The following is a 12515-nucleotide window of genomic DNA, read 5'->3' on the forward strand; positions in this document are numbered from 1 at the left end:
ATTTCACTGCTGTTTTGGTGACTGCTGGCAGGCAGTGGGCCAGCAGGGAGGACGGCCTAACCTAATGCGACCTCCTCTCATCCCAGGGAGTAAACCCACGGTGACAGCACTGCTGCAAAATACTGCTGCAGGGGTCACAGCAGGGATCGATCGGCCTGAGCTCGTGACCATATGAAGGCTGGAACAAAGTTCTGACAAGATGTGCTGTGCAAAAAGTAAATCATTAATATTTATTGGATTGCTTTTCAGCTGCCTAGGAGTGGTGAGTGCAACTCATTTGCTTTAGAACTATTTTCAAGCATAATATTGTAGTCTTTATAAAATTAAACGAAAAGTTAGGGTAGAGAGTATCTGACCTACAGTTCTACATCGATATTTTGTTACTATTGCACTTCTGCAGCGTTTTCATGTGACTGAAAAAATAGTATATTAGGATCCAAGGTCTTTCATAGTCTAGCAACAACAGAAAACTGGATCAATAGGCAGATTCAGAGAGGAAAATGAAGATGTAATAGAATCTGCACACCTTTAGCAAATCTAACTGGGTGCATAAACTTTCGGTGCTTAAAGAATCTGAACAAATACATTGTATCAGTAAAACGTGGTTTAAAAATGTAGTATTTTAAGTTGTTGTTGTTAATAACATTATTAGGGTTTTCATTTTCCAAATAAAATATTTCACTTTGTGTTTCTGATCCTTTTACATATTCCTTTTCAGATCTTTTCAGCTAACACAGGTAAATCTTCAAAACGGTCTTTTGATTTTGCCTTCTTATTTTTGAATGGGTCTGAAGAGAACACAGGCATGTGTGATTCCTAATAAAACATTCTGTAAGTTCTAACACCTTTAAAAACAAAAGTTGTTTTCAAATTTGATTCTGCTTAAAAAAAAAAAAAAAAACTCTGTTTATATCTTTTTAAATCTTAATTCTGTCAGACACTTGCACAAAGATTCTGACAGACCCCTTGTGCCTTGACATTACCTTGAACCAGAGACCACACTCAACTGGACAAGTTAATTAGCTACATTACTACCGTGTGTTCATTACCCACATAACTGTGCTACAAATAGGATTCAAACCCTCTCTTATATTTGCAGCTAATTAGTTGTCCCTTTTAATAAGAAACAAATACCCCCCAAAAAACCTCAGAAAACATACCAGAAGCACAATGATCTCCTTAGCAAAAATATTTACAAGGTTTTACACTATTTTATACTTTCTTCAGTCTTGTATTTTGTGCCTACATCTCCTGTTGCCTTAAATTTTTAATACTGACTAGTTTAAAATGCAAGATTACAAGAAATGATCTGAGAATTAATTCATTCTCTGGTGATAGTATGTGTTCCTGCATATACTGCACTGTTGTAGGTGTTAAATGCTTAGATGTAGCAGACAGGTTGTTGCAGTACCTGGGTACTGACTGTAGTGCATTGTTGCTCTGATTGCCATCATCACAACATGATAGTATGAGAGCAAGCAGCAGTTATTACAGTAATTAATGGATTACAGAAGTGAACACAGGAAGTAGTGCTCCAAATTCAGTGGAATGCCTACCATCTGAAAATCAGATCACACAGATGCTTAATAAGGCACTGAACAATCTTCTTGTCAAGACTTGAATAAATTCGGGAATGACTGAAGTGGGGTTTTGATAAGGATTTACTTTTTTTTTTTTTAGGTTTCTCCGTGTCTGTATATGATGTGACATCACGAAGCATTTATCTCAGATGGTCCAAATTTTCAGGAGCCTTTTCTTACAGAGTCACAGCTACAGCTGTGAATACTGTAGGTCATTCATTACTGGCTCATTTTAGTGATGTTACACTTAAAGGAACTCTAACTTCATTAATTCCCAGTACTATTTATGCTATACAAGCAGAGGCCATTGATAAGAATGGAATCACTCTTGCTGAAACACAGATTATGCAGTCAACAGGTTAGTAAGAGAAACTTTGTAAAGTATAAGCTCCATTGGCTTTTGTAGGACTGTGATTTTTATCCTTCATGTTTCATTGTACTGGCAGGGAATAGCTGCCATTCTTGTTGAAGCCTTTTGCTGTTTCTCCTACTGAGAATAGTCATTTTCAATAGTGATTTCAAGGGTACCAGTATATTTTTATTGAAATATGAAAGTTGGTCTAGAATAAGAATACCTCAAGACTCTGTGTATTTTGCTAATGTTCATTTAAATGTCATTTAAATTTTAAACATTCATAGGAAGTACAGGCTTATTTGTCCTACACTTGTGAAGTATGTTCAGAGCAGTTAGAGTTTCACAGGGACGAGTTTCACAGGCTCAGTCTGTCCACTGCTATTTCTGTTTTAGCTCCAGACATACCTGTTATTGACCAAGCTTACTCAAAACTCAGCAACAGTATCACAGTGGAATGGAGAGCAGTACCTGGGGCTACTGCCTACCTGCTGACTGCACAAGATGGAGAGTCCTTCATTGAAACTGTAGTTACAGATTCTCCAGGCACAGTGACAGGACTGAAACCTGCAACTTCGTACAGAATCACTGTCAGGTCTATAAATGCAGGAGGAAGAAGCCAGCCTTCACCTTTCAGAAAAGCAAAAACAGGTGCATTTTCAAATTCTTTATTTTGGGGGGAATTTGAAGACAAAACAATCAGTATAGCCCAGGCACATACCAGTACTGATTTATTATCATCTTGTATTTTAAATTGTATCAATCACATTCTCCCTTCAGGTTTTGAGGATTAGAATTCAGACATCTGAGTTGATAACCAGCACAAGACTCCAAATTAATGGTTTAAGACAGTATTCAAAGTCAATTTAATAGGGAGTTTTACTAGAATTTGTATGAATATCTGTATTTTATTGTAACAAAATCAAATTTTAACAGAAGATATAACTTGGAGGGAAGGAAGAAATGAAGAAACAACTAAAAGCATAAAATAATAAGACAATGTAAAACTTTGAGGACTGGAAATGAAGTACCTACGCACTCAATCAGTAAACTCAAATGAGTTTAATTCATTTTATGAAACCTATTGTATTATATTGGCTGCACCAAATCCGTTTCCCCATTTATTCTGTCAGTCTTGCATTCATTTATTTTTCTGTTTTTCTTGTCATGGAATTTGTCTCTCAAGAGTTCAGCAGTTGTTGTTTCTGTTTATTCATTTCAAATTTATCCCCTTCAAATAGTATTACTGAAAACCAAAAGCTTAATTGCTGTTCTTTCTCAACAGTCCTGGCTGCTCCAATTCTGTCTGTTCGTTCTCCAAGTTGTGACTCCATTGCAGTGAGCTGGAAAGCTGTGTATATGGCAGTTGGGTTCTCTGTGTCCCTCATGAGGTCAGATGGTTTGGGCAGAATGCTGAAGGAGAACACCACCAATACCTCCTTGATGTTTACAAATCTAGATCCGGGAACCCTCTACACTATCAAGGCATATGCCTGGAATGTTAATGGGATACCTGGAGATGACTTCACATACAACCAAAGAACAAGTAAGAAATCTTCTTTTCTGAAACCAAGTAAGCATTAAATACAAAGAGAGGCAGTTGAGGTATCGTGGTTTTAAGCCTAGCTGGCAACAAAGCAGCACACAGCCACTCACTCACACCCCCCCCCCCCCACCCCCCAGCTTCCCAGTTGGATGGGGAGGAGAAGTTAGGGAGGGAAAGAAGAAAAGCTTCTTTTTTAGGTTGAGATAAGAACCATTTGCTAAATAAGATGAAACTGAATTATAATAACAACAATAATAATACAATATAATAATAATAGTGATGAGTAGAGAGAGAGATTGAAAAATAAAATCAAACTAATCCCAAGTAATGCACAGTGCAATTGCTCACTACCCACTGACCAATGTCTAAGCAGTGATCCTCCCCTCCTGGTCAACTCCTCCCAGTTTATATACTGGGTATGACATCCTATGGTGTGGAATAGCTCTTTGGCTATTGGGTCAGCGGGCCATCCGCTCTCCCAGCTTCTTGTTCCCCCCTCAGCTCACTTGCTGGCAGGGCAGGGGAGAAGCAGAAAAAGCCTTGGCACTGTGCAACCACTGCTCAGCAATAACCAAAACGCTCCTGGGTTATCAATATTATTTTAATGGTAAACCCAAAACATGGCCCTATATCAGCTATTATTAAAAAAATTAACTCTATCCCAGCCAAAACCAGGACACCAGGAAGTATTTATGTGTATCTGTGATAGTATTAAGCTTTTCAAAGGTAGATTGGGTAGATTTATTTATAATTTTTACCCTGTCTCACAGTTCATGAAAGCTTAGATTACATGGCTATGTTTAATTAATATTACTGAGGTGAAGATACCATTAACAACCACTGAAGTTGCACCTAGGACAGGCCTGGTTAAAGGTTACTTAGTTTAGACTGATTTGAGGATTTTTCCAACTATGAGAAGCAAATGCTCAGATGAAGGAAGGAATTTCAACAGAAAGCTTTGTGACAGTGCACAACTAGAACGATTTCATTTTTAAAATGTCACTTTAATACGAATGAGGGTAAAGTCTGCAGCACACGTTTTGTTTGCAAGTTATGAAAAAGATGATGTCTGTATGCCATCTGCTAAGTTGTCTTTCTCTGTTCCAAACTGACATGCCATAGGTCCTAATGCTCCAGCAGACGTTCAAGTAGCTTTAAACAGTGGTGCTTTAAGAGCGGTTGTTTCTTGGATGCCAGCAGAAGGAGCTTTAACTTACAGCGTGACAGCCTCCAGTGGACTGCTGGAACTGAAATGTAACACATCTTCTGTCTCCTGCGTGGTGCCATCCCTCCAGTGTAGCTCTGAATATTATGTTTCTGTCACGGCATACAATGATGCTGGATCCAGTAAACCTACTGATGCAGTAAGCTTAAAAACCAGTATGTATCAGTGATCCTTATATAGCTTATGGCATTTTAACATACATTTTTTTAATTTCAGATTTACATTAGTCCATTGCTGTTCATGACTGCTTCTCAAATAGTTATTTCTGACCTTCATGCATAAGCCCTGCCACATACGTTTCTATTTTGAGGATAATAACCTCAACTTTCTTCATATTTCTGTGAGAAAAACTTGCAAGGATGTGTATATAATGTTGGACAAATCAGTAAGCCTGATTGTTTTGTTTTCTTTGTTGAAGTTAATGTTTTCTTGAACACGACAAAACAACTGCTCCAGCTGAATAGAATAATTCTACGTATTCTTGATTTTGCTTTATTCCCCAAAAGTATAATTTCAATAAAATATTCTGATGATAGTCCTTTTTTCCTTCTTTCTGTTCTTCCAGTTCCCTGTGCACCAGTAAATATATCAATTGAAGAGAATGAACCTGGCCACTTGCTGGTATCATGGTCTAGCGTCAATTTTGGTCATTATTATGTGGTTTTTGTGAAGAGTGATGATGGTTTGGAAGTGCACTGCAACACATCCCATACTCGATGCCATTTCCAGTCAGACTGTGGCTTCACTTATTTCATTAGTGTCTTTGCATACAACAGTGCTGGGCAGAGTCCTTTAGGTGATGTCTTCAATTACACTACTGGTAAGTAGCAAAGTATTGTCACAAATTCAGTTTGGACTCTTTAACTGCATTTGTGGTAAAGCTGATTGGACAATTTGATTGGAAGATATTGATTTGAACTTCTATTTTAATTCAGTTTTTGGGCAAAACATGCAGTGGTTGTGTAAGGAAAAGAACCACTTCCCATTGCGGTTGATTTTAACCTGTGTACTCAAGTGCAACAACATGCATAGAAACTTGAAAGTAGTTTAACAAGTCACAATCATGAGGCAACTGGCTAACACACAGTCCTGGTGTAACATTTGACTTCTAATCCTGAGTTTCTTTCTGTTGCTTTAGGAAGGGTGTACCAAAGTCTTAAACTTCCTTATAGAGAGCTTTCAATGAGTTCAATAGGAAATTGCAAAGAACATTGTTAAGAGTTATTTAACCTCTAAATGCTCTGAAATCGAGGATATACTTAATTCCTGTTTTACCTACGTGTTAGAATGCCCTCTATTGATTTGGCCGGAGAGGGTAGTGCATTAATTCCAGAAGTCAGTCTGGGATTAACGAGTTGCTTTTCACAGTATCAACCACCTTTAAAGATGGAAGACAAGAAGCATATAGATTAGCGAAACGAGGCTGTTCAGCTTCGTGCCGGGTTTCAGTTGCTCATGTTTCCCTCTCTGCCTTGTCTGTCCCCAGCCCCTTGCTGCCCCAGCGACCTGAGAGCCGTGGCCGTGGCCGGCGACACCGTGCAGGTGTCCTGGGCGCCGTCCCGCGGCGCGGAGCTGTACGAGACCCGGGCGGCGGGCGGGGGCGTTGCGATGCGCTGCAGCGGCCCTGCAGCCACCTGCGCCCTCTCGGCGCTGCGATGCGGCACCAGCTACCGCCTCACCGTCTGCGCCCTCAGTGAGGCCCGTGCCGCCAGCGCCTCCTGCGCCTCCGCGGACGTGGCGACAGGTACTATCGTCTTACTGATTTTCCTTTAGCGTAAGAAATAACTCGTTAGGTGGTGCTGCGATCCAAAGATGAAAAGCAGTACTGGCATGTGAAGTTACTGTAACTGATAAAGATGTAAAAAAAAAATTAATACCAGAAGTCTTGAAAGTTATATTACAGCAGGGACCTAAACCTAGATTTGGATGATAGATGATCATCAGATGATAGATCCAAGGTTTTGAAAATCAGATTTAGAATTTATCTCTGGTTTTGTATGCAAAATCCTTACCTGTCATTTCTGTCACAAGTCCTAAATTCTCATCAGGACTAAGCATTTAAAGATCATATACTTTTCCAAAGTAGTTTGTCAGTTTTAGCTGGAATTTGATGTTCATGTCACTTCTATAGTATGCATAAACAATCTTTAAATACTGTTAATATGAAATATTTCAGCTCCCTGCAGTCCTGAAATTAAAAATATCTCAAAGGAGGCTCTTTCTGTAATCAGTGTGCACTGGCAATCTAACAATGAAGAAGCTACATACATTGTGACTGCCAGAGGAGAGGCTGGACCTTGGCATTGCACAAGCTCTGGAAATTCCTGTACCCTAATTAATCTTCCCTGTGGATCCGCTTTCTCTGTTAGTGCTATAGCAAGATCAGCAGCAGGACAGAGTTTACCAAGCTACAGTGTCCCTTTAGAGACAGGTATGTGGGAATACTGTATAAATGAAAATATTTAGATGCATAATATTAAAATAGTTCTACATCTCTTGATATGTTTGGGGAACTTTTTTGTTTGTTTTCATTACAATGTGTGCATATTATACTAGCAGTTGCTGGATGTCCTTTGCTTATACATGTGTGTATGTACCTGTGTGTGTGTGAGAAGGAAGGATCACTTAGTACTTGCCTCATACTGAGAAGCCTTAGTGCAACCAATTATCATCTGTCCTAACTAACTAAAATAAAATGATATAATCCACTAATGTAATGCATAAGTTCCTTGTCAGTATTTTGACTGTTAACATCACCGGGAAAGGCAATAAGGTGATGTCCATGTCAATAATTAAAGTGTGAAGAGCAGATTCAAGCACATCCTACCCACCATTCCTGCTGTTAATTTGCTACTAAAGTTTTGTCCTGTGCCACTTAACGAAACAATCTCCGGTCCCAGTTCAGAGGTTAACGTACACCAGGATCTATTTTTAACAGGCAGGTGGGCTGCAGTCATTTTACATAGTACAGGAAGAGATTTTCAACAGAAAGAGAACTGATCTGAGCTATATGAATGAGGGATAGGGATGGACCCTACTTAATTAAACTGCAGATGTACCCTCATAGTCTGATGACAAAATTTTATTATCTTAGTGAACAATCAGCTTATAATAATTCCAGGGTTAGAACTCACTGTTAAGGCTAATTGATCTTATATCGACATTCTATTTATTAGAAGCTTGCCAGAATAGTCAGGTATTTTTCAGCATGCTGTTGTTTGTCTGAAAAGTAGGCACGTCTTCATGCCTTTGCTAGATCATGTACTTTCCTAGTTGCAACCCCCCAAAATACCTTCAGTTTTCCAAGTACAAACCAGAATTTACTTCTTTATTTTTTGTTCCTTTTAAGCTCCTTGTTGCCCTAATGACCTGACACTAACTCAAGTGACACAGTCTGTGACAAATATCAGCTGGTCTGTGGGGACAGGTGCACAGACATATATAGTGACATTGGAGTCTCCAAAGGGACAGGCAAAGTGTCACACTCTTCAAAACTTCTGTCTTCTGGGATGCATCATGTGTGGCACCAACTACACAGTGTCTCTGAAAGCAATCAGTGAAACAGGTTTGACGTCCAGCTGCACCTATCAAGGATACTCTTCCAGTATGTAAATTGGAAATCCAATTGGGGAGAATAAGAGGGGGTATACAACTTGCTTTGTGTAGTACTCTCATACAACAGTGCAGCTGCAATTCAGTACATAGTTAATACACTTGCATTTTCCTTTTTTCAATAAATGCACTTTGGATTGTTTTCACACATCATATAAATCCTGTTCTTACAGCAGCCAGCAAGTGGCCGTATAAAGAAGTTCTGGTAACATTGCTCCAGAACCATGTTTTAAATTTATATCATGCTATGGCACAGCTAAATTTTAGGGACCACAAAAGGATTCTGGGGACTCTCGGGTAGAAAGAATATGTGAAAGAATGGCTGAATTCCAGCTCCATGAGTGTAACAGAACATTTTATGCCCCCGTTCAGGAATTATTTTGTATTTTTATAATGTATCATGGCTTCACAAAATGCGTGTATTTCTGTTTCACCTTCCCTTAGGTGCTTGCTGCCCTTCTGGGGTGAAGCTCTACAGACTGGGCAGCAGCGGTATCCGGGTGTACTGGCGAGCTCCCAATGAAGCCATCAGCTACTGCGCTGATTTACAGGGCTCCAAAGGCAATTTCACCTGCAGCCCTAGTTCAGGCCTAAGACACTGTGACATCACCCAGATACCTTGTGGGGATGTCTACACAGTGGTAGTGGCTCCAGTTACTGATAAGGGGCTGAAACATACATTTTGTCCCAAAAAAATATATTCAGGTAAAACTTAAGTTTCTTTGAATGTTGCATTTTTAAGTAGCCCATGCATGGCAGATGGTTAAAATGTGAAGTTATATGAGTCAAGGTGGCATGGAATAGAACTTTTTTATACTAGTGTTGACTCCAGAGTAAGCTTTATGGTGCAGTCTTACATCTGTGATGGGATCTTCACAGGAGCATTTTGGGACTGTGAATACTTAGGTACAAGTGCCTCATAACTGGAGAATACAGAGCAGTTAATTTTCAGGTGGAAGGGTAGGAGTGGTTAGAATACAGAAGCAAATAAATGAGGATTGTTAATTTTTTTCTAATTTTTTATATAATTATTGTTTCAAAATAAATAAATAAAAAATTTCAATGAACCAATCCTAAGCACATTTAAAGTAACAGTTCTTTAAAGGGGTAGTTATTTCCTTCTACTCCCAGGGCATGAATTTGATGGGTTATAAAACTACTGCCATCTGATGGGATTGCACAGTTGAATAGCATGGGCTGGATTCTATAGACTGATAATGTTTTCCAGCTTACAAACTGATACCTAACATTCATACTATCTTTTCATGTCATTTCAGTGACCTGTTCTGGAAGCTCTGTTGGAACAGGTAAGAACACAGTATGTTCATCCAAGTCTATGACGTTTGTAAAACACGTTAGCATCGTTAGCTCTGAAGAATATGGAAAACAATATAAATATATTCAATAGTGAAGGCTTGTGTTAGTGTTACACAGGTTTGTCTCACCTCCCATCTTATAATATATACTTAAAAATGTATTTATTGCCTCTGTTGTGGCCTGTATACCATCCTGCATTGTAGACTGCCACAGCATTTACTGTTTATCTGATAGCACATAATAAAGGCAGACTCTTGTGTAGCCTTGCTGTAGTGCATTACAGATTCAGCTAGGGCACATTTCAGATTTCTAGTTTAAAAAAAAGGTTTTTCTAACGTGTGGCTTACCTCAACCTGTTATATTTCTTTTGGGGTTTCAACAGGATCATATTGTGCTTTATTTGCCTATGTAAACTGCTACAAACAATTTCAAAAGTAGCCACCAAAACAAACATTTCTGAAGAAAGCTGCTTTTCTGTAACTGAAAGTGTCTTTACTTCTGATTTCTCTTATAGTAATTTATAGAGGAAAGAGCAACATGGAAAAACATATCTAGATGAAAATTCTGGTTCAGCAAAGGAGGTAAGTTATAAGAGTTAGGATGTATTGATCAAACTTGTCCTGCTGCTTAAGTCTTCAGGATTGGAGGGATAAGCCTCACCAGTCATGTATATCCTAAATAAATGGTTTGTTAAAATCCATCATATTTACCTCAGAAACCTCACATTGTCTGTTCCTGCAATAGATAATTATTTGTCCTCTCCTCTATTGACAATAAAACCCTCATTCACTTCATTAAGCTTTTTCTAATACCATCCTGTAGTTCTACAGAAAAGCCCTCAAAATCCAAACAGATCAAGCGCTCGTTTACTTTCTCTGCTAGCTAAAACTGCTCATCCTCCAACAAAAGTACTGTTTCTGGATTGTTCAAAGCTCTTATCTCAAAAGGATGGCAACAAGTCATGGCTGACTGACTTCCCTCCAGCAGCAGGCTGACCATCTCCTCCTGGCTGCTGTTCTCCCACAGCTGTCCTGGATATAAAGGTTGTTGATAACACCATTCTCCTTAAATGCTCTTCTCAGTCTTTCTTTCCCTGAAGCTGTAAAGATGACATCTGTGCTTAACTGCAACAGTCACAGCTGCTTGAGGACTGGGAGAAGGGAAGCTGAACAGCTAGCCATACCCGAGATTTAACCCAGGACATCACCTCTGAGCCCCAACTGATGAGTTCACTTTTAAACTGCAGAGGGACACTGATACATCTCCGTGATGTTGTAGTTTTCTCTGTAAAACAATCAGTGTTAAAAGCTCTTCCGACCTAATGTATCCATGCAATAGTAAAGGCCGAAACGAAAAATAGTGAAATCTAACTCCTTAAAAAAAAACAAAACCAAACCCCCTAAAACAGTTTCAATGCACTCAATTAAAAGTAGCTTGTGGCTTAAGTATTCTAAAGCTGTTACATTTTCATGTTCATTCCTTCCTTCCTTGGAGAGGTGACTCATAAGGTTAAACATGTCTTTTTCCCATTAACAGACATGCCTACCGCAGCCATCCTGCTGGCAACTGCATCACACCAGTCAGTGCTGCAGCCTCCACTCAGCTTACCACTTCTGACTAGAGCTGCTCTGTGCAAGTTCTGTGGATCGGTCCCCCTGCTTTCAAGGAAGGTCACATGAAATAAAATGGCATCAGAAAGATGATAAAGAATTATCTGGATCCCAACCCAAGTTATCATTGGGATTTAGGATATTAAGTCTTGGTTTGTATCGTTTTCAAGGGCCTTAGTTGTCAGTATTGTGCTGTCTGTGACACTGCTAGCTCAAGTAAATAATATGGATAAAATAAAATCCAAAAGACAGAATGGACTATTTATTGAAAAATAAAAGTCCTCAAATTACTGCACTTCTAAGATACTGCACAGGCTGGTCTTTGACCAAGCTGTATCACAGTGTTCACTGTCCTCATAGCAGTAAGCCAAACCTCTCCACTTGCAGGGCAAAGATGGTTTCTCAAATACCTGGATTTTGCCTGCAAATAAATCATTCTTTCACTGTTTTTCTCAACACTGGCAGAGCCTCAAAGGGAACAACTTCTAAATCAGTAGTCCCTTTTCCCCCAACAGAACAGTGGCCTTGCAGCCTCTCTGCCCAACAACACAGTTGTTTCAGAAACTCATAGGCTAAAGCTAGATTAATTTTTAAAACTAAAAGGCCAATAGAAGTTTTCTAATGGCACACAAGGTACATTTAAGTTGCCCACATAGTTTCTATAGAATCCATACAATCTCCTGGCACACTGCAGTGACAGTTCCAATGATGATCTAGCTAGGGCATTTATTATATGGCCAATACAGTTTTTCTCCTCCCACGTAAAATGAGAGCTCAGAATTTCAGTTTTACACTGCAGTAGAATGAACTTGTTGAAGCTTATGCTTTCTTTCAAGCTCCAATTTAAAAATCAAATCTAACAAAAATACCAGCAGACAATACCTGAACAACCTTCACATTACAAGACTAAATACTAAGGTCATGGTGACCAAGGGAAGACTAATGATTCACAGAACAATAAGAGCAGGGAATAACAAAATAAAGTAGCTTGCCATTTCTGCTTCTTTGTCTATTATGGAATGGAGTGTGCTGTTAGAAATTCAAGCCCTGTTTTCTTCTAGTGTCTTGAAAAACCCCAGTGTTTCAATATTATGCTTAGATACCTACCTGGATGATCCAGAAGCAAAAAAGGCACAAATAGAAATGAGTTTCTACCTTCAGGTCACTTGATGATCATGATTGTCATTTTTCACATTCTTCCTGGTTCTGGGCTGCTGCATCTCTTTGTAAGCTACATTTTCCTTAAAAGGTACGTAATACATAAAATCCTCAA

At 39.1% G+C, this 12515-nt stretch overlaps 1 protein-coding gene across 1 annotated transcript; it reads left to right on the forward strand.

The window, feature by feature from the left end:
• The first annotated feature begins 199 nt into the window (after positions 1-199).
• FNDC7 (fibronectin type III domain containing 7) lies at positions 200-10187 on the forward strand. The gene is made up of 13 exons (XM_062004177.1): positions 200-262; positions 719-737; positions 1681-1938; positions 2329-2583; positions 3218-3478; positions 4601-4858; positions 5269-5523; positions 6190-6447; positions 6880-7134; positions 8053-8307; positions 8760-9020; positions 9593-9622; positions 10147-10187. The coding sequence occupies exons 1-13, from the start codon at positions 200-202 to the stop codon at positions 10185-10187; spliced, it is 2469 nt and encodes an 822-aa protein (XP_061860161.1).
• The last annotated feature ends 2328 nt before the right edge of the window (positions 10188-12515 follow it).

This window comes from Colius striatus, chromosome 10 (genome assembly GCF_028858725.1).
Source record: "Colius striatus isolate bColStr4 chromosome 10, bColStr4.1.hap1, whole genome shotgun sequence".
NCBI lineage: Eukaryota > Metazoa > Chordata > Aves > Coliiformes > Coliidae > Colius > Colius striatus.

Excerpts from the sequence above, each read along its gene's own strand:
- FNDC7 (XM_062004177.1), top strand. The coding sequence starts at position 200 with ATGTGCTGTGCAAAAAGTAAATCATTAATATTTATTGGATTGCTTTTC. Across the intron at positions 2,584-3,217 it reads TTTCAGAAAAGCAAAAACAG|TCCTGGCTGCTCCAATTCTG; the intron begins GTGCATTTTCAA and ends CTTTCTCAACAG. Across the intron at positions 9,021-9,592 it reads TCCCAAAAAAATATATTCAG|TGACCTGTTCTGGAAGCTCT; the intron begins GTAAAACTTAAG and ends ATGTCATTTCAG.